Source organism: Antechinus flavipes, chromosome 2 (genome assembly GCF_016432865.1).
Source record: "Antechinus flavipes isolate AdamAnt ecotype Samford, QLD, Australia chromosome 2, AdamAnt_v2, whole genome shotgun sequence".
Lineage (NCBI taxonomy): Eukaryota > Metazoa > Chordata > Mammalia > Dasyuromorphia > Dasyuridae > Antechinus > Antechinus flavipes.
The window spans coordinates 437,952,885-437,977,729 of record NC_067399.1 but is presented as its reverse complement, the minus strand read 5'-3'; the positions used below and the strand labels follow the sequence as shown (position 1 = coordinate 437,977,729).

The 24,845-nt window shown below is 40.6% G+C and overlaps 1 protein-coding gene across 7 annotated transcripts in view; it reads right to left on the bottom strand.

Annotated features, from left to right (window-relative positions):
* TOX2 (TOX high mobility group box family member 2) overlaps positions 1-24,845 on the bottom strand; it is a 305,414-nt gene that overhangs the window by 128,558 nt on the left and 152,011 nt on the right. For 2 of the 7 annotated variants that reach the window (XM_051979107.1, XM_051979109.1), the window contains exon 3: positions 2,227-2,313. The exons of the other annotated variants lie outside the window; for them this stretch is intronic. In XM_051979107.1, the coding sequence (XP_051835067.1) occupies positions 2,227-2,313 (87 nt within the window). The remainder of the gene's footprint in view (positions 1-2,226; positions 2,314-24,845) is intronic. 7 annotated transcript variants of the gene reach the window in all.

Genomic DNA, 24,845 nt, shown 5'->3' with positions numbered 1-24,845 from the left:
TGTGACACTCAGATGCACCTCTTTTTTTTTTTTTAAATATAACCCCTGGCAAGTTATTCACCCCGAGTATATGAGTATCAATTTCTTCTCTTGACAAATGGGGACAATGAAACTCAGACTGCCCACCTCGCAAAGTACTTGTGAATAAAGTATCTTGTAAATCTTAAATCTCAACTGCAATGTGAGTTGTCAGTAATAAAGCATAAAACTAGCAGGGAGGCCATAAACACGGATGTAAACTGTGGAGATCCACCCATCCCCCTCCAGTGAGGAAAGATACTGTCCCACACTGGTGAATTTTCCAGATTGCAGACGCATAGATGTACATGTTGTTTCCTTGATAGAATGAACAAGGTATATTTCACATTGGTGAAAATATCTCCAGTCTTTAGTCAAATTGCTGGCATATATATAGTAGGTGCTTAATAAATGCTCTTTTAATGAATAAATTGGTGAAAAAGCATTTATAAAGCATTTTATATATGCAAAGGACTGCTAAGTGCTAAGGACATAAATAGAAAAGCAACACAGTCCTTGTTCTCAAAGAGCTTGTGTACATTAAAAAAATTAATTTAAAAATGAATAAAAATCGATTTTTCCTTTCTAGAAGCACATATCCTAAAAGGCATCAAAACTTATCCTTTAAACAGTTTGCATGGAAATGCTTCTCAAATCCCTTCTCTCCTACTTTAAGTAGAGGGCAGGAGCAGCTCTTCACCTGACTTGGAGCCTGGCTAGCCTCAACTGTCAGGCTGTGGTAGCCCATAAGTCTGATTTTTATAGTTTTATTTTCTCTTCCCTACCAGTCAGTTTTAGAAAAGCCATTTTTCAATGCTTCCACCCTTAGCTTTCCACTTCCTACTTTAATATAGGAAAGATACTTAACACAAAGGGGATTATGCTGTATTTGGGGCAAGAGGCAGTTAGGTGTCACAGTGGATAGAGCCCTAAGCTTGAAGTCAGGAACACCAGAATTCCGGACTTAGTTTCAGATACTTGCTAGCTGTGTGACCCTGGAAAATCACTTTTCTTCTATCTGCCTCAATTTCCTCATTTGTAAAATGGGGCTAATAATAGCCTCAATTTCCCAGGATTGTTGTTGTGAGGATCAAATGAGGTAATATTTGCAACATGTTCAGCACAAATGTCTGATACATAGTAAGTTCTCTATAAATTGTTCTGTCAAGGGAACTCTTGGACATGGATGGGAAGAAAGAAGGATACTTTGGGAAAAGGGGTTGCATATTTTGTTGTGGGAAGGAAGAAAAGGAGCAAACTACCTCCTAAGGAGGATGGAAAAGGCACGATGATGGCTGCCAGGCTTTGGGTTGCGCTTCTGCATCCTCTGATGAGACTATACTCAGCAGGCTTCAGGCTGCAGATGCTCAGCCCTACAACCGGCTCAGCAGAACACCTTAAATGGCCGATCAGCAGGAGTGACGGGTTGGGCCAGATGAACCGGACCAAACAAAACTGGAGCCAAGATAAGTCTACATCCATACTCCTACCATGAGCTGATGGCAGGGCCTCCTGAGCCACCCGCTGGAGTGAGTCCTGAGCTCTGGATCAGGTTCCTTGCTAAAGCTTTCCAGAAAGAATGACCATATTGTGAAGGTACATGAAGAAGAGAGAGGAATGCCTATTTGTACGGAAATCCCTCTTCTTAACAAGGAAAGACTGAGGGAGAATTACCAAGGATCAAGAACTGCACTGACCTACAAAGTCACAGAGCCCCATGTCCCTTCCCAGTCTGGAATCTCCAACAAGTAAACAGCTTCTTCTTGCTAGCAGAGTTCTGGTGCTGTACCCGGTCCAGGAGGTCATTTAGGCCAGTCCCCTCGTGTTATGGACGAAGAAGAGGAGGGCCAGAGAATTGAAATGACTCACCCATTGTCATACAGTTAATGACCAGCAGAGCTGGAATATGAAGTCTGATAGCTAATCTAATTCTCTTTCCATTAAACCATGAAATAGGAGTTCTTAATGTGGGATCCCCAGATCCCCAGTGGGTCCATGGGCAGATTTATGAACAGGGTGGAAAAACATGATATCCTTATTTTCATTATTAACCTTTAGCTGAAATTTAGCATTTCCTTCAATTACTTAAAAGCCATTAGTCTGAGAAAGGGTCCATAGGCTTTACCAGACTTCCAAAGGGATTTATAATACAAGAAAGGTTAAGAACTTTTTTATTACAAAATATATTTACAATGACAAGAAACTCACTCTTTCCCGGGGCAGCTTGTGTGCACTGCTGGAGAGGTTTGTTAGAAGATTTCCTCCTACAGACGCTTTTGTTAGAGATGTGGAGGGCTATGGGTACAGAATGTTGGATACATTGTCAGACTGGGATAGTGCAGAAAACTTTAAAAAAAAACTGTTTTTCTTTGTTACAAAGGAGGGCTTGATGATGATGGTAGAGGAGGAAGGGAGGTATGGAAATGAATGTAATGTAAAAACAAAAGGTATAAGTAAAATTTCATTTAAGAGGCTGAGCATATTTCCTTCTCCTGAGTCAAAATCTGCCTCTGTGCAACTCTGGCTCACTGAGCCTTACTCTCTCTGTGGTTACACAGCAAGTCTATTTTCTCTTCCATCTACCAGTCCTTCACATATCTAAAAACTGCTACTATAGCTCTCCTGAGTTTTCTCTTCTCCAGAATGAACATACCCACTGTCTCCACCTAATCTTTGTTTTATTGTCTTGAGTCGTCTTCATTTGGACACAATCTCAACCTTGAGCACACTATTGCAGACAGAGTCTGACAGGGCAGAAGAGGGCAAGACACCATCTTCTGTCTAGACCTTCTTATCATTTCAAGACCACACTGGTTGTTTCAACAGCAAAGGTCTCTTTGCTGACTCATGTCAGCTCTATAGTTAACCAAGGTCTTTCCATCTTCTCAGAGGAACTACTGCAAAACAAGGGTTTTCTCTCCCTTTTCCTCAAATCATTTCTCATTCTACACTTGTGCAGTAGATTTTTTGAATATCAAGGCAAGACTTCACATTTGTCCTTATTAAATTTTGTCTTATTAGTTTAGGGAGTGATTACTGGAAAATATGACCCCATTAATCCAACAAGACTTTCCTATGAACCTCTCCCTTCACTTTTCCTAAAAGAATCTAGAACATATGCTATGTTTGTTTTTTTCTTTTTCTTCTGTTTTTTTTTCTCTCCCATGGTTTTTTCCTTTTGTTCTGATTTTTTTCTCCCAACATGATTCATAAAGAAATGTGTATATAAAAAGAATGTGCATGTATAACCAGAATACACACATGCGAACACACACACACACACACACACACACACAAATTTAGAGCTTCAAGGAACCTTAAAAGTCATTTAGTCCAACTTTTGCAGATGAAAAGACTGAAGTCCAAGGAGGGACAGCTTGCCCAAGATCACACAAATATTCAAGGGCCAGGACTCTACTCCAGAACCTAAGACTTCAGGTTCTGTATTCCTTCTACTGCACTATGGGACATATTTTCCTTCTCTAAGTCTTTATGCTTCTTGAATTTAAAATCAGCTATCAATCAGGCCCCCATAGCAGTACTCAATTAATGGGAACTAGCCCCCCTCCCATTTTATATCCAAACCTTTGATTCTGTTTTCTGTGTTTACAAGATTAATGCTGTGTTATTACTTTGATTGGTCTACATAATAGTTTATTTGTTACATATAAATCAAAGCAATTCTAGAAGAAATGGTCATTCTTTCAGTAAATGTGTTGAAATATTTTCAAAAAGGGAAAAAAACCAACTTCAATGGGCTGGAAATTGTTTGGGGCATGACTGACTGATTTTACATTCACTCCAGGCTTTTCTGGGATGACATTTTTAAGGTGAGATTGCTCCAATGGCTTCTTCTGAATTTCAACTTCTAAAATGATCTAATTTTCACCAGATAGAAATAACCCAACTCTCTGGGTGTAACTGAGATGGACCTTTCTTGCCCTGACATTTCTCACGCTGCATTTTTAACCTGTCTTGCCACCTGCTGGAAAAGATGTAACTTCCATGCCCCTAAATCCACCTCCTTTTTGATGCTGAGCTCCCACAATCCTTTGGGCGCCTTATCTACTTTTAACCTTTTGTTGGGTCTACTCTCTGATCCTCCTCTCCCCTATCAACTCCATTCCAATATTTTCTTTGAAGGAGGAGGACAATAGAGGGGAAAAGAATGATTCCCCCTGACTACCCAGAAACCAGCTATAAGGCAAACTGGTAGCGGCCCTGAGTCTTCAAATCTGAAAGGAAAGGGATGGATGAGGAGGCTCAAAAGGTCCTCATTTGATGCTAGGAAAACATGCTAGGCTGGATGTGGACAGAGGTGATTGTGAAATAACAGATTTAGAGCAAGAAGGGATCTTGTGGGTGACCTAACTTAATTCCCACAATTTACAGATAAGAGAACTGAGGCCCAGAGAAACAAAATGATCTGTCTAAGGGGGAAGATTGAACCCAGTCCTTGGAAACTAAATGCAGTCTCTTTCTGTCATCCCATACTGACTTCCTGATGCACTGAACTGGTTCCTAGGCAAAGAGCTAGGCCAGTGACCTGACCTCATGATGGCTGCTGTGCTCACAGGATGACTACAGAATTTCTCCCATGTAGAATTTGGAAGGTTTAGAAATTATAATAGTTACATGCTGCCATTTCTTTTCTCTTGTAGAGATGTAATGGGCTTCATTTATACCTTCCTTTAGTATTTTAAAAACGTTTTTCAAGAATTAAAAAATGACCGATATCTTATTTTTTTATCACTTTCATTTCTAAATATGCCCCTTCCTCTTCTCCTTTCTGAGAGATATACATTAGAGCAAAAAAGAAAAAAGAAAGGAAAAAAACAGGTTAGCAAAATTAACCAGCAATCAATTGTCCGATAATATGTATAGTATTGCCTATCCACAGTATTCTACCTTTTCAAATACCTTTACTATTTGTGTGTGTGTGTGTGTGTGTGTGTGTGTGTGTGTGTGTGTGTGAAGCAATTAGGGTTAAGTGACTTACCCAGGGTCACACTGCTAGTACCTGTTAAGTGTCTGAGATCACATGTGAACTCAGGTTCTCCTGACTTTAAGGTCAGTGCTCTATCCACTTTAAATGAACCCCAGTTTCTTTTACTTTTAACAAACTGACTCTTTGCTTTTGGCTGATTGTTTTGACCACATCTTCAGGGCATCTTCTATTATTTCCCAACAAACATAGTATTGGGGAGAGGGGAAGAGAAAAGTGAATATGGAAAACAAATCATGTGCTTTCCTTTGCAAAACAGCAAGGGGGGAAATTTGCAAGGAAATGTGGTTTATACATAGAATTTTTAAATCTTAGAGTTGAACAAGAGCTTAGATATCACCAAGTCTTTTCAAAGCATCCCTGATATGTTCTGCTTGAACACTTCCAGTGAGAGGGAGCTCACTCTTCTGCATGATCATGAATTCCATATTGGGAGAGCTCTAATATTTAGAAGTTCTTAGTTTTATTTAGTCCAATTCTATGTGTATGGAATTTAAAATCTATATCTTCATTGTAGTGACTAGAACAAAAAGGAAGAAATAAGTTCGATGAATTGCTCTTAATAAATCCATGCAAAAAGAAAAAAGGAATAAAAGAAAGGTAGGCGGGAAGAAATGAAAAAGAAAGAAGGAAGGAAGGAAAGAATGAAAGGAGAAAAAGGAAGAAAAAACAGTAAGAAGTAATAGTAAGAAAAAAGAAAGGAAAGAAAGAAGGAAGGGAAGAAGGAAGGAAGGAAGGAAGGAAGGAAGGAAGGAAGGAAGGAAGGAAGGAGTAAGAAAGGAAGAGAGGGAGGGAGGGAGGAATAAAGGGAGGGGAGGGAAGGTAAAAGGGAGGAAGGAGGGAGGGAGGAAAGGAATGAAAGAAGGAAGGAAGGAAGGAAAAAGGGAGGGAGGAAGGGAAGAGGGAGGCAGGGAGGGAAAGAGGGAGGAAGGAAGGAAGGAAGGAAGGAAGGAAGGAAGGAAGGAAGGAAGGAAGGAAGGAAGGAAGGAAGGAAGGAAAGAAGGAAAGAAGGAAGGAAGGAAGAGGTAAAAGATAGTTTCTTGTCCTAACTGATCACAAACTCCTTGTTTTTTTCCCCACCAGGAAGCCTGTGGTGCCCATTCCTGATGATATCAGCATGGAATCAGGGCATCTCAGGGTTTCAGAAACCACATAGGAAGCCCTCACTGAGATAATGTGAAGACTCAGATCTTTTCTTTTCCCTCTGACATGCGAGGCATCCAGGCTTGCCTCCTTGGACCTTAACTGCATGGGGTATTTGGGCCCTGCAAGGCCTGCAGCTTGAGTTCCACCTTCCCTCAAGGGCCAGTTATTTCCAAGGTAGGAGAGGGTTAGACTGAGATCTCGGGGAGGGAGGCTCTTCCATTGGCCATGTTTCACAGACTCTGTCAGGTGTCTGTCAGAGCTGGAAAAGGCTTTGGGAGCCCTCAACCCCCTATGTTCTCCTGGAGCATCAGAACAACTTTTACATCACCCTTTTTTGGTGTTAGAATAGGCAATTACATTTACTTAGTCATTACCTCCTCATTCATTGGCCAACTGAGCTATCAATCAGCATCAGTTCAAAGTAATCACCAACTGAAACTGTTTCTGGTTGTTCTGATTTTGACTGGCAGGTCAGCTAGCCAGTGACATTGGAGGAGAGAGGGAGCAGGTATTTGGTGATGTGTACCCTTACTTAGGTATAAAACTTGTACCTTGTGCTGAGTAGGCTGACCACTCTTTATGATTACATGGACTCATTCTTCTCCCTCTCCATTTGCTGGTACCCTCCCTCTAAGATGACTTCCCATTTATTCTGTATATATCTTGTTGGTTCACATTTGCTTGGATGTTATATCTTTCATTAGAACAAGAGCTCCTTGAAGGAAGGGATTGTTTTTGTCTTTCTTTGTATCCCAACCATCAGCACAGTGCTTGGTACACAGCAAATACCTGTCTAAAAGTTTGCTGGGGAAAGACACGAACCTTAATCTAGCTTTCATTTTCCCTTTGGAAAATCTGGTCAATATTTGTCCATTTCCAATGTTCTGCCCGCTCTTATTCTCTATTTCTCTTTTTTAAAAAAAATAACTTTTTATTGACAGAACCCATGCCAGGGTAATTTTTTACAACATTATCCCTTGCACTCACTTCTGTTCTGATTTTTCCTCTCTCTCCCTCCACCCCCTCCCCCAGATGGCAAGCAGTCCTTTACATGTTAAATAGGTTACAGTATATCCTAGATACAATATATGTATGCAAGGCTGAACAGTTCTCTTGCTGCAAAGGGAAAATTGGATTCAGAAGGTATAAATAACCCAGGAAGAAAAACAAAAATGCGAGCAGTTTATATTCATTTCCCAGTGTTCTTTCTTTGGATGTAGCTGCTTGTGGCCATCTTTGATCAAATGAAACTGTTATTCTCTATTTTTCAAAGCTTTAATGACTATGGTTTTAAAATTCTTTCACTGTCTAGGAATATAATCTATCTGCTCTGGAGATCTGGATTCCTTTTTAAGGGACAGGTCTTATCAATTCTTAACTTTTCTTGAGTTTTGATTCCTTCTTAACTATATCTACTCTTCTTATTCTTCTTAACTTGTTCTATCCTTTCCAGTTGAAGTATTATTCTCCATACTGTAGAAGACCCATTAATATGATACCAACTGCCCCAAACAACAGAACGTATCCCTTGTTCTTTTGGCTTAGAAGAGTAGCTAATTAGAAATACTAATATTTATATAGTTTCTTTAAAGTTTTCAAATATATGTATACATATATGTGAATACATGTATATAGGCATACATATATACGTGTGTGTATGTGTGTGTGTGTAAATCTCCTCTGACCTGCACAAGTCAGGACCTTTTGCACTGGTCTTTGGTGACACACCCTCCCTCTTTTGCTTTTTTTCAAGTAGAGCTCATCAGAAGGCTTTGGGGATAGGCAGGCATAGTCTTCCTTTTCCCAATGCTTCCTTTTCTGCCCCCCATCAATTGTGACGAAATAATCATAATTTTAATCTTAAACCATATTTTCCAAAATCACATTTTCCAAAAAAGTTTTTATTTTGGAAGTCTGCTACACTAAAGTCTAATGCAGGTGTCTACATTTTCCCAGTGTCCTCTTCCTATGCTATTATAAACCCTAGAATGACCTGTCAGATGATGGTCCCATAAAGCTATACATGTTGTTTTCAGTTGTTTTTCAGTCGTGTCCAAGTCGTTATAACTCCACTTGGAGTTTTCTTGGTAAAGATACTGGACTGGTTTGCCATTTCCTTCTCCATCTCATTTTACAGATGAGGAAACTGAGGCACACAGGTTTAAGTGACTTGCTCAGTGTCACCACAGCTAGTGTCTGAGGTTAGATTAAGACTCAGAAAGATGCATCTTTCTAACACCAGGTGAGTACTCTATCTTCTGGGCCACTTAGTTGCCTATAGTTTACATAAATGAAAAGAAACATCTCTTTGGGTTCTTGATTTTTGTGTAATTAAGAGCTGATGCCTCTGAATTGATTGTCCCCTGTGATTAGAATGTACTCTCTGAGTTGACTGTTCCCCTTGGCTAGAATGCCCTCTTTCCTCCTCTCTGCCTCTTGGAATCTTGGCTTCCTTCACATGCCTAGGGATTCCAGCAGCAGCAAGTACCCCCCAACTATCTTGTATTCATTTTGTATATTTTATATATAGTTATACACATACATGTTGGCTTTCCCATTGGAATATAAGCTCTTTGAAGCAAGGGACTATTTTACTTTTGTTTTTAGATCCCCACTGCTTTGCACAGCACCTGGTGCATATTTTCCCAACACAGGTCAGAGAACATCACCTCCCCTGCCACATTCCTCTCTCAGAATTCAGGAAAATTCTGACAATTCTATTGTCAATTATAAACTCTTCTGTTTGGACTTTAAGCTCTTTACAACCTGGACCTTCCTACCTTTGCAGTCTTCTTACACTTTATTCTCCTCCTTCACATTGTTCATTTCAGCCATTTTGGTTTATTTATAGTTTCAAAGACAGGGATTGCACCATCTCCCATCTTCATGTCTTTGCAATGGTCTTTAAATATCTGGAATGCACTCCCTCTTCACTTCTATGACTTAAAATCTCTATTTTTCCCTCAAGACTCAACTTAAATACCACATTTTTCATGAAGTCATTCTTACTTCCATCTCCGAAATACTGGAGCCTACCCTCATTAAATCACCTTATATTCATTTTGCCCATGTATATTGCATTGCAATTAATTTTGTATACATATTGAAGATTCTAGTATGTGTACATATTATATCCCATTAGAAGATGACCTTTCTGAGGTTAGAGACTGATTTAATTTTATCTTTTGTTATTTGTAACCCTAGAACCTAGCACTGTTCCTCAAACATAATAAAACATTTAATAAATGCGTGTTGATTGATCTGGATATAGAAAATAGTACTATATTGATAAGAGTGCCCATCAATTGGGTATTATGGTCTTGGAAAACATCCACCTTGGCACAAAACACTTACTACCTTTGTGCTGTAGATAATTCCTATAATCAAGTTATTATCTTTTAAAAGATGAGGGAAAAGGTTTCATGATGAATGGGGCTGGCTCAAAGTCAGCAACTCAGAACAGGATATCAAAGAGTACTCCTGACAATCCCTAGACCAGATCTAGAGTCCCTCTTTCCATGAAAATTCTCTTGAGAGGGGTAGTTCTTGGAGATGATTTTAGAAATTAGTAGAGTCACCTCTAGATGATTAAGGGGATAAAGTACTGGATCTGGAGTAAGAAAGACTTGAATTTAAATCTGACCTCAGACACTCACTAGCTGTCACTTTAACCTATTTACCTTAATCCACTGGAAAGGGAAATGGCAAACCACTCCAATATATCTTTGCCAAGAAAACTTCATGGTTAATGTGATTTATGAAGTCACAAACAATTGGACACAACTGATATGGATGAACAACAATGACAACAACAAACTCATCTTTGTGATCACAGGACCCATAGATGTCAGTACTTGAAGGGACCCTAGAACACTAGAACTCGGACAGGAGCGACTTCAGAATGCTGAATATGAGAATTGAAAGGCACCTTAGGATACAGAATTTCAGAACTGGAGTATACTTTAGAAACTTGGAATATTAAAGCTGAAAAAAAGACTGTAGAGACCTTTGAACATATATGTATGATCATGTAAACATAGAGAACTGGGGGAGAGGGAGACTTAAAAATCCTGTATGCCAGAAACTGTAAGACAGAGCTGAATGAAATATGAGAGCTGAGTGATAGCTTAGAATGCAAAGTACCCTGCTAAAAGGAATATTAAACATAGAATAGGGGAGCTGGAAGAGAATTAGATTTAGAATAGGGGAGCTGGAAGGGAAAATGGAAAGGACCTTAGACATCATCCCATCTAAACCTGTCACTTTGCAGATGAGAAAGGAGACGCAGAAAGGGCATGGCCATATGGGAGTTAGTAATCAATTATTTATTATTATGACTAAAACCCAGGTCTCTGGTCTCCTAAAGTTTAACATTCTTTTTATTTGACTCTTATCTGATTCTGGGTAATATGTTAGAATGACTGGAATCACAGGAGGAACCTTGCATGCAGCACAAGTTGATTAACAATAAGCTGGTGGAGTAGAGAGGAAAAAACACTCAACTAGGAGTCAAAGGGCCTGGATTCAAATCCAAGTCTGGCTATTTATGGGATCTTGGGCAAGATATTTAACTTCTGTAGGGTCTCAATTTCCTCATGTTGGGGTTGGACTAGATGGCCTCTAAGATCCCCTCCATTCTAGATCAGACATTCTTTACATCCATTCAATAGATGGATTTTAAGGGATCAAAATTACACTTTTATTTTTTATTAATCTCTGATATTTGGAATTTCCTTCAATTATGAATTTTTAAAAATGATTCTTAGAAGGGGTCATTTCTGGCTTCACAAGACTTAACAATAGCAAGAAAAGGTTAAGAATCTAGAGACTAGATTTATGATACTAAAATCTTAACCTGATGCAAGGAGGAGTGGGCTGCTATTCTGGGAAAGACTCTTGTACTGGGATAGGTTTTACTTGTATCCTTTTCACTGTAGTAAAGATAATGAGAATTAAATTAACCCTGTGGAATTCCATGTTATAGATCCCAACTTTCTTAGGTGAGGTGTCTGTGTATGTGTTGGGGAGAAGGGCAATGCAGAGAAACACCTTCCCCAGGTAAAACCAGAAAAAGAGGAAGCTATATTTACAGCCCATCCAAAGTTCTTAAAATCTATGCTCTGGATTGTCTCTGAAAGACAAATAGCCATTCTCTCTCTGCTGCCCATAACCTTTCAGGGATATCTTTATTGTTACTTCTAATTTTAGAGAAAACGAACATTTCCTGAGATTCAATTTCTCTCATAATTGTTGGAAGGAAACGAAATTGTCTGCTGTAAACATTCACTGCATTGTGTGAAAAGTATTATCTTTATTAAAGGCCGAGGGGAATACTAATATATTACAAATGAAGGCCTCCTTTAAATTTTCCCAGATAGCTTTTCTCTCTGATGGGCCCATTAATGTTGCTTCAAACATTTAGCAGCCTAGATATTGGAACTTAAAATATATTATTTAACAAGCAGGCTACCACGAAGACTTGGGTGCGGTAAGATCATTCTGCCTTCTCCTGAGCCGTTTTCTATTACAGAGAATGGAAAAGGCTGTTCCATTTGTCTGTGTGCGTGCTCAGGGCTGATGGAAAAAAATCTCATTAGTTCTATCTGACATATACTCAATACACTCTATGTACATAGGGGTATTTCCCCCCTTCATTTTATTCTACAGCTGCAAAATGATACCAAATTTCATCAGATTGGAACGAAAACTAAGGTCCTGGAACATTTCCCTTTAAGGGTCTATATTTATTCAGAATTCATGAATCACTTTCCAGTAATACAACTATAATTATTCTTAAAGTGTGAAGTTTGAAGGTTTAATTTGAAATACTTGCAAAAAGCTCTCTTTTTTTTTTCACTTTGATAGTTTGTAATCTTCATGGTAATCATATCAGTTAGTGTCTTCACACCAGAGTAAGGAAAAGACAATTTAATGGAATCTACAGCTCTTCATTCATGTTTTAATTAAAGTAATAAAAACCAAGGCATTTTTGCCCTTTATAAGACATGTGCACACATACCCCTGAGTTCTGCCCCCTAGGGTGACACAGAACAAGACCAACCTTTTTTTCTTTCTGCATGACAGTCTTTCAGATAATCAAAGACATTGTTCATGCCCCCCCATCTCTTCTTTAATCTATATATTCTCAGTTTCTTTAAGCAATCTTCCTAGGAGATTTTTTTGAGTCACTTCATCCTGGCTTGCCCATATTCTTCCTAAAATTATATATTATTTATATATAAATACATAGTGCATATATATAAATATATTTATATTATACTATATCTATATTATATTATCTATTATATATAGCTATATATATTACATATAGCTACAGAAATACATAGTGATTTATACATTTATATATAATATATTTTACTTATATATATTATATATATATATTTTTTTTCAATCAGGGCAAAATATCCTTTGTTATTACTTTAGCTTTCCTCCCCTCCCCCAAGACACTGGGCTTTTGTTAAGGCAGCTTAATATTCCTATTAGCTCATTTTACTGCTGACTCATACTGAACTTGCAGTCACTAAAACCCCCTAGGGTTTTTCCCACTCAACCACTATTTCTGGTCATGTGTCTCTTGTGCTCCCCCTCTTTTAACTCATATAGTTCATTTAGAAAGCATTTTTACTATAAATCTAATAACCATTAAGATAAGCATATAGAGCAAAGAAATGATCCTGCCTGATCCTCTCCCTCCCCAGCCTTTAACAAAACAGAATCAAAATAATTAGATGCTTTTGTTCTATCTCCCTATCTAGGCAGATCTGAAATTCTACCACTTTTGACATTGTTTCCTTCCTTGTTTCCTTTCTCCATTGATTTCTTGAGCCTTTATATTCATACTATTACATTTATGACTGTTCAATTTCATTTTATTAGATTCAACCCATCCCTCTAGACTTAGGGATCTTTTTGACCCTGAATCTGTTATTCAACATATTAACTCTCTCTCCCAGCTTTAAGTCATCTGAGAATTAGATAAACTTGGCAGCAAGACAAAATCAAAAATACTGACATTAATGAAGTTACTGATAGAGCCCTGAGGCCCTGTATCAAACACTTCTCCCACCTCCCAACCGTGAGAGTCCTTAATCTATTAAAGATTATTCTTTGGATTTTGCTATTCAACTAGTTTCTGAACCTACCTAACTATATTATCAAACTCACACCATCATCTTGTCCAAAATGATATTGAGAAAGATTCTGTCAAATTCTTGGTGAAATTCAGGCATTCCGAGAATCTCAACAAGAAAGTCTGTCTAACTAATCAGGGGATTTAGTCATAGATGGGGTCTTTTCTTTTTCTTGCTTATAAATCTCTCTTGGAACCTACTGCCCCCTCTACTACCTAGCTGCTACTACTAATGTTTAGCTTTGAAAAAGACCCAATGAACCCCATTTGATCAAAAAATCTAGTTAAAAAAGAATTACCTTTTTTCTGGGAATTCTAGTTGATCAAGATTATATTTTATCAAGTCACTTTTGGCCTTTTCTTCTCAATTCCTTTTTTTGGGAAACATTGTCAAATAGTGGATTAAGCTAAGGATTTGTAACTAGGAAGACCTGAATTCAAATTCCACCTCAGACACTAACTGGCCCTGAGCAAGTCTCTTAATCCTGTTTGCCTCAGTTTCCTCATCTGTAAAATGAGCTGGAGAAGGAAACGGTAAACTTCTCCATTATCTTTGTGAAGAAAATTCTAAATGGGGTCACAGAGAATCAGACAAAACTGAAATGACTGAACAACAATAAGAAGTTTCAGACCCTTGAAATGATGAGAGAACTACAATCAATAGCTTTTCTGTCTGTGGGCTTATTCTAGTTCTCGTTATTTGGTTATTCATCAAGATATTTTTGGTTTTCAATTTCCTCACGTCATGAATATTTCTTTAACCTCTGGCAGTTTCTCTGACATATTCAAAGCTATTAGAAACATAATTCCTTGTAAGAGAACTTATTCAAAGACAGTATTCTGAAGTCTCTTAGAAAAATAGGCCTTGGACAATCTGCTATACACTTTTAGAATGTGATTTTAAAATAACAATAGTTAGCATTAATGTAACACTTTAAGGTGTGCAAAGCACTTTACAAACATTATTTCATTTTATATTCTCAACAAGCCTGGAAGTTAGTGTTATTATCATCCCTATTTTACAGATAAGGAAGCTGAGGCAGATGGAAATAACTTGCTCAGGGTCAAAGAGTTAGAAAGTATCTGAGATTAGATTTGAACTCCCTAACTTCAGATCTTTCTCCCACTCCTTCTTCCTCTTCCCCTCCCCCTCCTTCTCCCTTTCCCTCCTGCTCCCTTTCTCCTTTCTCCCTTCCCCCCCTCTCCTTTCCTTTCCCCATCTCCCTTCCTCTTTTCCACTCCTTTTCCCTCTCCCTCTCACCTTCTCCTCCCGCCTCTCTCTCCCTCTTCCTCTCTCCCTTTCTCCTTTCCCCACCTCTTCCTCTTTCCCTCTCTCCCTTTCCTTCTCTCCCTCTCTCTTTTCCCCCTCTCTCTCCTCTTCCTTTCTCCTTTCTCCTTCCCCCTCTCTCTTCCTCTTCATCTCTCTCTTTCTCACCTTCCTCTTTCCCTCTCTCCCTCTCTCTTTCTCCCTCTTCCCCTCTTCTTCTCTCCCTCCCTCATCTCTCTCCCTTTCTCCTTCTCCTTGCTTTCTTTCTCTCTCTCTTTCTCCCTGTCCCTCTTCCCCTCCCTCTCCTTTTCTCCCTCTCCCTTCCCCCTTTTCCTTTTCCTTTCTCTCTCCCTCTCCCTCATTCTCCCATCTCTTTCTCCCTCTTCCTCTGTCTTTCTCTCTGTCTCTCTCTCTCCCTCTCTTTCCTCTCTCCTTCTCTTTTCCCTTTCTTTCTCTCTCTTCCTTTGTCTCTCCCTTTCTCCTTTTCTCCCCAATCTCTCCTTCCTCTTCTCTTCCTCTCTCCCTCATTTCCCTCTCTCTTTTCCCTCTCCTCTCTTTCCTTCTCCCTCTCCTCTCTCTCCTTTAGCTTCTCCCTCTCCCTTCCTCTCTTTCTCTCTCTTTTCCCTCTCTCCTTCTATCTTCCTCTTCTCTCTCTTTTCCTTTCTCCCTCTCTCCCTTTGTCTTTCCTTCTCTGTCTCTCCCTCTCACTTTTCTTTTCTTTTCTCTCCCTCTCACTTTTCATTTCCTTCTCTCCCTCTCTCTTTTCCCCTCCCCCTCTATCCCTCCCTTTACCTCTTCCTTTTTCTCTTCCTTTCTCTCTCCCTTTCCTTCTCTCCCTCTCCCTTTCCCTCCCCCTTTCCCTCTCCCTTCCTCTCTCCTCTTTCCCTCTCCCTTCCCCCTCTCTCTCTCTCCTCTCTCCCTCTCCTCCATCTCTTTCTACCTCTTCCTCTGTTTTTCTCTCTCTCCCACTCTCCCTCTCCCTTCTTCTCTCCTCTTTCCTTCTCCCTTACTCTCTCCCTTTTCTTTCTCTCTCCCTCTCCCTCTTTCCCTTTCTCTTTTCCCTTTCTTTCTCTCTCTTCCTTTGTCTCTCCCTTTCTCCTTTTCTCCCCAATCTCTCCTTCCTCTTCTCTTCCTCTCTCCCTCATTTCCCTCTCTCTTTTCCCTCTCCTCTCTTTCCTTCTCCCTCTCCTCTCTCTCCTTTAGCTTCTCCCTCTCCCTTCCTCTCTTTCTCTCTCTTTTCCCTCTCTCCTTCTATCTTCCTCTTCTCTCTCTTTTCCTTTCTCCCTCTCTCCCTTTGTCTTTCCTTCTCTGTCTCTCCCTCTCACTTTTCTTTTCTTTCTCTCCCTCTCACTTTTCATTTCCTTCTCTCCCTCTCTCTTTTCCCCTCCCCCTCTATCCCTCCCTTTACCTCTTCCTTTTTCTCTTCCTTTCTCTCTCCTCTCTCCCTCTTTTTCCCTCTCCCTCCTTTCTACCTGTTTCCCTTTCCCTCCCCCTTTCCCTCTCCCCCTCTCTCCCTCTCCTCCATCTCTTTCTACCTCTTCCTCTGTTTTTCTCTCTCTCTCCCACTCTCCCTCTCCCTTCTTCTCTCCTCTTTCCTTCTCCCTTACTCTCTCCCTTTCTTTTCTCTCTCCCTCTCCCTCTTTCCCTTTCTCTTTTCCCTTTCTCCTTCTCCCTTCCCCTTTCCCTCCCTCTTCTTCTCTCTCCCTCTTCTTCTCTCTCACTTTCTATCTCTCTCTTCCTCTCTCTCTCTCTCTCTCCTCTCTCTCTCTCTCTTGACTTTCCCTCTTCCTCTCCATCTTTCCCTCTTCGTCCCTCCCTCTCCTTTTTCTTTTCCTCTCCTCTCCCTCTTTCCCGCTCCCTCTCTCCTTCTCTTTCCCTCTCCCCTCTTCTCTCTTTCTCTTTCTCTCTCCTTTACCTCTTCCTTTTTCTCTTCCTTTCTCTCTCCATCTCTTTTTCTTCTTCTTCCCTCTCTCCCTTTGTCTTTCCTGCTCCATCTCTCCTTTTTCTTCTCCCTCTCTCCCTCCCTTTCCGTCTCCCTTTCTTTTTCCCTCTCCCTCTCTCCCTCTTTTTCCCTCTCCTCTCCCTCTCTCCTTTACTCTCTCCCTCTTCTTTTCTCTCTCTCTTTTCCTTTCTCTCTCTCCCTCTTCTTCTCTCTTCCTTTCTCCCTCTCTCCCTTTGCTTTTCTCTCTCCATCTCTTTTTCTTCTTCTTCCTTCCCTCTTTTTCTCTCCTTCCCTCCCTTTCCTTCTCTCTTTCTCTCTCCCTCTCCTTCTCTCCATCTCTCCTCCTTTTCTCCCTCTCTCCCTTTCCTCTCTCCCTCTCCTTCTCTTTTCCCTTTCCCTCTCTCTGTCTTGCTTTTCTTTCTCTCTGTTCCTTTCTCTCTCTCCCTTTGCCTTTCCCTCCCTATTTCTCCCTTTTCTTCTCCCTTTATCTCTCCCTTTCCCTCTCCATTTCTTCCTTTTCTTCCCCCTCTCTTCTCTTTCTCTCTCTCCCTCTCTCTTTCTCCTTTTCTCCCTCTCCCTCTCTCTTTCTTTTCTCTCTCTCTCTCTCTTTCTCTCTCTTCCTCTCTCCCTTTCTCTTTTCCCTTTCTTTTCTCTCTCTTCCTTTGTCTCTCCCTTTCTCCTTTTCTCCCCAATCTCTCCTTCCTCTTCTCTTCCTCTCTCCCTCATTTCCTCTCTCTTTTCCCTCTCCCTCTCTTTCCTTCTCCCTCTCCTCTCTCTCCTTTAGCTTCTCCCTCTCCCTTCCTCTCTTTCTCTCTCTTTTCCCTCTCTCCTTCTATCTTCCTCTTCTCTCTCTTTTCCTTTCTCCCTCTCTCCCTTTGTCTTTCCTTCTCTGTCTCTCCCTCTCACTTTTCTTTTCTTTCTCTCCCTCTCACTTTTCATTTCCTTCTCTCCCTCTCTCTTTTCCCCTCCCCCTCTATCCCTCCCTTTACCTCTTCCTTTTTCTCTTCCTTTCTCTCTCCCTTTCCTTCTCTCCCTCTCCCTTTCCCCCTTTTCCTCTCCCTCCTTTCTACCTGTTTCCCTTTCCCTCCCCCTTTCCCTCTCTCCTCTCTCCCTCTCCTCCATCTCTTTCTACCTCTTCCTCTGTTTTTCTCTCTCTCCCACTCTCCCTCTCCCTTCTTCTCTCCTCTTTCCTTCTCCCTTACTCTCTCCCTTTCTTTTCTCTCTCCCTCTCCCTCTTTCCCTTTCTCTTTTCCCTTTCTCCTTCTCCCTTCCCCTTTCCCTCCCTCTTCTTCTCTCTCACTTTCTGTCTCTCTCTCCCTCTCTCTATCTTCCTCGTCTCTCTCTCTCTTGACTTTCCCTCTTCCTCTCCATCTTTCCCTCTTCGTCCCTCCCTCTCCTTTTTCTTTTCCTTCTTTTCCTCTCTCCCTCTTTCCCACTCCCTCTCTCCTTCTCTTTCCCTCTCCCTTTTCCTCCTTCTCATTCATTGTTCCTTTCTCTTTTTTGTCTTCTTCTTCTCTCTCTCTTCCTTTTCTTCCTCTCTCCCTTTGTCTTTCCTGCTCCATCTCTCCTTTTTCTTCTCCCTCTCTCCCTCCCTTTCCGTCTCCCTTTCTTTTTCCCTCTCCCTCTCTCCCTCTTTTTCCCTCTCCTCTCCCTTCTCTCCTTTACTCTCTCCCTCTCTCCCTCTTCTCTCTTCCTTTTCCATGCTCTCCCCTCTCTCTATCTTCCTCTTCTCTCTTTCTCTTCCTTTCTCCCTCTCTCCCTTTGCTTTTCTCTTTCCATCTCTTTTTCTTCTTCTCCCTCTCTCTTTTTCTCTCCCTCCCTCCCTTTCCTTCTCTCTTTCTCTCTCCCTCTCCTTCTCTCCATCTCTCCTCCTTCTCTCCCTCTCTCCCTTTTCCTCCTTCTTCTTCTCTCTCCCTTTCCCTCTCTCTGTCTTGCTTTTCTCTCTCTCTGTTCCTTTCTCTCTCTCCCTTTGCCTTTCCCTCCCTATTTCTCCCTTTTCTTCTCCCTTTATCTCTCCCTTTTCCTCTCCATTTCTTCCTTTTCTTCCCCCTCTCTTTCTCTTTCTCTCTCTCCTTTCTCTTTCTCTTCTTTCTTTCTTTCTTTCTTTCTTTCTTTCTTTCTTCTTCTCTTCCTTTGCCTTTCTCTCTCCATCTCCTTTTTCTTCTCCCTCTTTCTCTCCTTTTCCCTCTCTCTCTCTCCCTCTCCTCTCCATCTCTCCTCCTTCTCTCCCTCTCCCCCTCTTTCTTCTTCTCCTTGGAACAGCAAGAGAATTCAAGAAGGCCCTCAGTGGGTCTCCTGTGGCAAACTTCTGGAGGGTCTCTACCAGGGTCACATGGGAAGAGCAGACACAGATGAACTGTTATCTGTATCATTGCTGAGATCTCAGATCTGTTGGGGATGTTGAGATGAACAGAGACACTTAAAGGTCATCCAGTCCCATCTCCTATCCAGCGCAAGAAACTCATTTACAATCTTCCTGACAGATGTCTATTTCAATATCTCTGGTGATAGGAAATTCACTGTCTTACTAGGGAGCCCTTTCCATTTTTAGATAGCTAATTGCTAGGAAGCTCTCCTTTGAAATGAGATGAAAGCTGACCCTTTGTCAGCGAGTGAGTCAGTCAACCAGCACTTACATGCCTACTATGTGTCAAGCATTGGCTACTTAGACACCTGTAACTCATAGCCACCAATTACAGTCTTACCTCCCAGAATCAGCACACCCGGTTTAATTGTTCTTTCCATTATACCCTTTTAGGTATTTTAAAAGTTAATATGTCCCTCCTAAGTCTTTTTGCTCTTCAGCCTACATATCCTCAGTCCTCTCAGCACGTGACACTGTAGTGTTCTCTCTGGGTTACGTCCCCAATTCAGCACTTAGAGGTTTGTAGGTTAGGTGGGGGGAGGAGGAAAATGACTTTTCCCCCATTTAAAGATACTCTTTAGGTCTGTGTTCCTAGAATGATCAAACCCTCACTAGTGAGCCAATAAATACAGTTACAACAAAGCAAAAACACTTACTAAGATGGCCTATTAGGAAGAATAGCTACAAAATAACCTCCTCTCCCCTCAAAAAAGACTAGGATTGAACTCTCTCACAAATAAACTCAGCTATGGAAAGGATGGGCACCAATGTAAGAGTGTGCTGGCATCAGACCCTAAGATCACCTCCCATATTCAGAGCCCTCAAAAGATGTCTTTACTATCTTGGAGTCTGTCCATATGCTGCGTGCTGAGTGCAGGGTGCATCATCTGCTTGGGGGCTTGTTCAGCTGGGCTTTCTGGGCTCCTTACTCTTTGGAGCTCAATTCTTAACTGCCAGGGCTAGTTTTCTCTTCTGTGCTGCTGGAGGCCATACTCCTTGAAGTAGCTTCCTGGCCTCCTAGATTTAATATCTCCTACTGGATGGTAGCTCTATTTGTAAGAAATGTAACTGATATGGAGGTAACGGTGGAATATTCTCTTCCCACTCCCATACCTTTGTGTCAAAGTCCACAAAATTGTTCCCTGACTCTGATATCCCAGGACTGGCAAGTTTGGCTTTCTAAGTCACTGGGATGGGGGTCAATTTTCTGCCAGTCAATGCTAATCTCTCCTAATTCAATCAGGGAAACTTTTAAACATTTGGTAAACCTATTTGGGGTTATTTCATCCAGTATATTAACACCTCTTCTGTTATCAGCTTTTTACTTTCTGAGATTAAGTCAACTGACGAGGGAGCCAATTCCATCCAAGCCAGTCACCATCACCATATCATTCTGAGTATCCCTAAATTCCTGCTAGCTCTCCTCTCACCCCTCTCAAATTTGTCACCATCTCTTCCCCTATTTGTTAGTACTTCAAGAACATTTGCTATGTTCAAAATGGTGAAAAGAGACAGACTGAGTATAGTTCAGGGTAACCAGCACAATCTCTGAATCAAGAAGCCTGAGTCTGAATCCTGATGGCTATTTATTTAGTACATTATCAATGAAGGGTCAAGGCTACTGTAGTTTGAAGCAGGGAGAAAAGATTTGTCTATTATTGTTCAAAGCATCTATGTTCCCCTTCCCTTCCTCCCAGCTGCTCTGAATTTCAACCCTTGACTAAAAGCCTGCTAAGTTTGTAAAGATCCTTTCGTTTTAGGATGATTCATTTGGAAAGTTTCATCAGACCAAGAAGCTCGAAAACTAACAGCACCATGTAAGATAATCAAGGATCAATGTTCTTTATAATTAAACTGATCTAACAAATTGTGGGTAATAGCCCCGGCTTCCTCATTGTGTTCCTAGCTTATCATTTTAGTTTTGATCTATGGTTCTTTTCATTTTTTGGTTTTGTTTTTGGTCAACATGTTATATTCACAAAAGCCAAAATATAAAAGACAAGCAGAAAGTAACCAAACCTCTTTGAACTCTTTGAAGGCCCTACTCACCACAAAAATCACAACAGCAGGTATAGCTGTTAAGCACCATGGGAGCCAGAGGGAGCATCTGGGGGTATACAGGTAGTCACTCAGCTATCTCTACTAAGACATCTTCTTTGAAGTTAACGTACCCGTGGAAATGATGAGATAACAACTAGCAGCAGAGACATTTTTGGCACTGGTGATCTGATCTGAACCCTGAGACAGTATTGTGGAAGTCATGTGATTTTGTAAAAACCAGATAGCATTTGTAAAGTGCCTACTTCGTGCCTGTGCTACAAATATTATCTCAGTTGATCCTAACAACAGTCCTGGGGGTAGATGCTATTATTAACCCCATTTTAGAGATGAAGAAGCTAAGGCAAATGGAGTGATATACCTAGCCCCAGGAGAGACAGTTAGTTGTCTGAAGCTACTTTGAACTCAGGTCTATGATTTGAAGCCCACCATTTTATTCACTGCTCCAGAATACTGAACAAGATTACGACCCAACTTTCCTACCAGCAGTAATGCTAGAATTCCATCTATTTAATCTGCTGAATGAATCTCTGTGTCTCCTACAGATACACATAGCTAGAATTGACCCAAGAGGGCAAGTCCCATCTCTGATCTCGAGAGAGCAAAGATTTCTGGAGAGAGACTCTCTAGAAGTCTGTGTCTGAATGTGAGTTGGAGAAAGGAACCCGGGACTTTGTAAGGAGTAGTCAGATTATGAAGGAGAAGTTGTCACTGATGAAACTGGCTGCCAACTGAAAGGATGAAGTTTGTGCCTAAAGAAGAGTGTGCCTTGGAGCCTACCCATGCTCTGCTCCCAAAGAACAATGCTTAGTGAAGAAGACTAATCTCCTCCTCCCAGTTCTTAACGCCTTAGCTCTCTGCAAATTAGCAGGTGGTGTCTGGGCCAACACCTCTGCTATCAACCTAAACGGTTTGTTCATTTAATTGATGGCAGTTGTCTTCATTAAGGGATGCTAGCATACCAAAACAATGTCTGCCGAGCCTGGCAAAGTGATAAATTAAGCTTGTACCTTCTCTTTTGTTCCCAAGGATAAATGCTCTTTAAAAAACACACACACAAAAAAAAGCCCCAAAACCCACCTTTTTGATGTATTATTAGGATATGTGGGAAGGATTTTCAGTATCAAGGTTTTTCAAAGCTTCTAGTTCTTCCTTCATCCTCTAAGCTATCAGTCCCCTCCTCACAGAGCTGTAATCAAAAAGACTAACATTTTGGGGGCTAACAAAATACCAAAATACACAAGAAAGACATTAACTATTTGGTTTCAAAACTGATCAAGTTTTTTTTTAATACATTGGGATTTTATAATTTTTGGAGGCTTTTTCCCAAGACAGTCCATCCCTGCATGAAAGAAATAAAGGTTTGGATATAACTGTTAGAGTCACTCCAATCCAGGAATAATCTAACCTAAATCATAGAAGCTCAGAATCATAAGGGGCCTCAGAGACCATGAATCCAACTCATATCTGAGTACTACAACACAGCTCATAGATCATCATCTAGCTTTTGCTTGGAAACCTCCAGTTTCAAGGAACTCACTGCTTCTTCAAGCAGCTCAATTCCATTTGAATTCCAGTCATTAGAAAGTATGTCCTGAACTCAAGCTTAAATTTGTGTTTTTGCTACTGTCACCCATTGTTCCCACTTCTTCCTTCTGGAGGTAAGCCAAACGAGTCTAAGGCTCTCTTTTGTGAGATAGACTTTCAAAAATTTGAAGGCAATTTTCATCTTCCCCCACCCACCTTAATTTTTCTCCAAGTGAAACATCCCTAAATCCTTTCAATAATCCTCATATAGTTTGTACTTATGAGTCTTAATTATGCAGCTCTGCTAGCTCAGGGGCACCAAGGGAACAAGAACTTGGCCCAGATCTCTAACCTTCCAATCACTGTTTAAATAACCTTTGGGGCTACGATTCAACTCATGAAACTTGGAGTCAAACAGTTGCTATTAGTTCCTCTGTATCATGCCCTTAATCCTTCCCCCACGAAGCCCACTATAACCACAGCAGCCTTGGGTAAAACTTGTGGTTTGTACTATATGATCCAGGACAGCAGACTCCATGGTTCTTTGTAGCACCTCAAGGGCAGGGTCTGGATTGGATTATGCCCATAGGATAATGAGAGTCATCTCCTGAAAGTCCAGAAGACCTGGATTCACATTTCTAGCTCTACCAATCACTTGCTGGGGTGACCTTGAGCAAAAAAAAAATCATTCAATTCTCTCTGAGCCATAGTTTCCTCTTCTGTAAAATGGGCACAGTGACAGTCCTGGAGATGGAAAGAGTTGAGTTCAAATGTGGTCTCAGACATACCTATGTGACTCTGGGCATGCTATTTCACCCTTTGTGCCTCAGTTTCCTCATCGCAAAATGAGTTGGAAAAGGAAATGGTAAACCACTGCAGTATCTTTGCCAAGAAAACACCAAGTGGAGTTGCCAAGAGTCAGAAAGGATTGAAGTGATTCAACTAGCACTACCACAACAAAATGGGACAACTATACTTGTATATATGATATATCTCATGGTGCTACTATGAGGAAAGGGATTAGTGAGATTTAAGTATACTTAAGGTCACAAGATTTAAAATAAGATAATAAATCTAGTGTTGAAGGGACTTGGGGCCACAGTTTCTTCTTTCCTCAATTTACAGATGAGAAAACTGAAGCCCATAGTAGTGAAGAGACTTGCTCTATATCACAGAGGCTGTAAAGAAGAAAAAGTGATGATTTGAACCCAGGTTCTTTGATAACAAATTCAGTTTTCTTTGATGTTGAATCATGCTGTAAAATCTTCTGTGAGGTGGGTAGTATTAGAACTTTACCCCCATTTTACAGTTGAGGACGCTGAGGTTTAATATTTTGGGTAAGATCCACAAAGCATGAATGTAAAAGGGCTTCAACTTGGGCCAGGTTTCTTGGACCTTCAAATCTAGATGTTGGGGGCTAACAAAATACCAAAATTCTCTTAAGTGGCATTGGTTCTCCAATTCCATAGTTCTCATCTTTGGATTATAGTATTTAGAAGTGGTAAGGACCTTAGAGATCATCTAGTCCAATGCCCTCATTTTAAAGATAAGGAAACTGAATCCTAGAGAGGCAAAGTTCCTCTCATAGGCAACATGCTCTCCTTAAGCAGGTACTGAAGTACAGAGCCCTAAATAGACTGCTGCCATTTAACAAACACTAATAATAATATAATAATTTATAGGCTCAGCAGGTAAATATTGACTTTGACTGTACCTTAGTCAATATTTGTTTGAGGTTGAAACTCTGGTGTTTACCTTTGCCCAAGTCAATAAATGCTTAATATTCACTCAAATAGTCTTTCCAATTTCCATGACCTGGGGTTCTAAAAAAAGTTGTAAGCTGTTACTTATTTTGTTCCCTTTGGTTTTCCTGCCACATACCTGTCTCTAGCTAAATTTCCAAATATAGACAAATTCTGCTTTATAAGAGTGACTTACAAATTGACCTATCTTAATTGACTATTTCCATCACATCCAACTTTATATTCAGAGGATCTTGGGGTCTTTCCCAATAAGCCTGAAATATCTTTGCGATTTTATTGAATTAATAAATGCCTTCTCTTAAAGCCCTAATTTCCTTCTCCCAAATAAAAAGTTGTGGGACCTTCAGTCATTCATTCTTTAGTGTGAACTCCTTCTATTCCAACATACAGATGCTATCAGCTATACAACAGGACTAAGAATTTTGGTTTGGGCTCAAAAAGAGGCAAAGGTAGTCATTTTGAAACAAAGAAACTATGTAAGAAGTAGAGTAGACCAGATATGGTCATGTTACACATGGGTAAAGTCAGCATTAGGTAATCATCAGGTAGTAGTAGAATGGTTTGAAAACAGAACTGGGAGGGGGTAGAAAGACAATTTTATTTA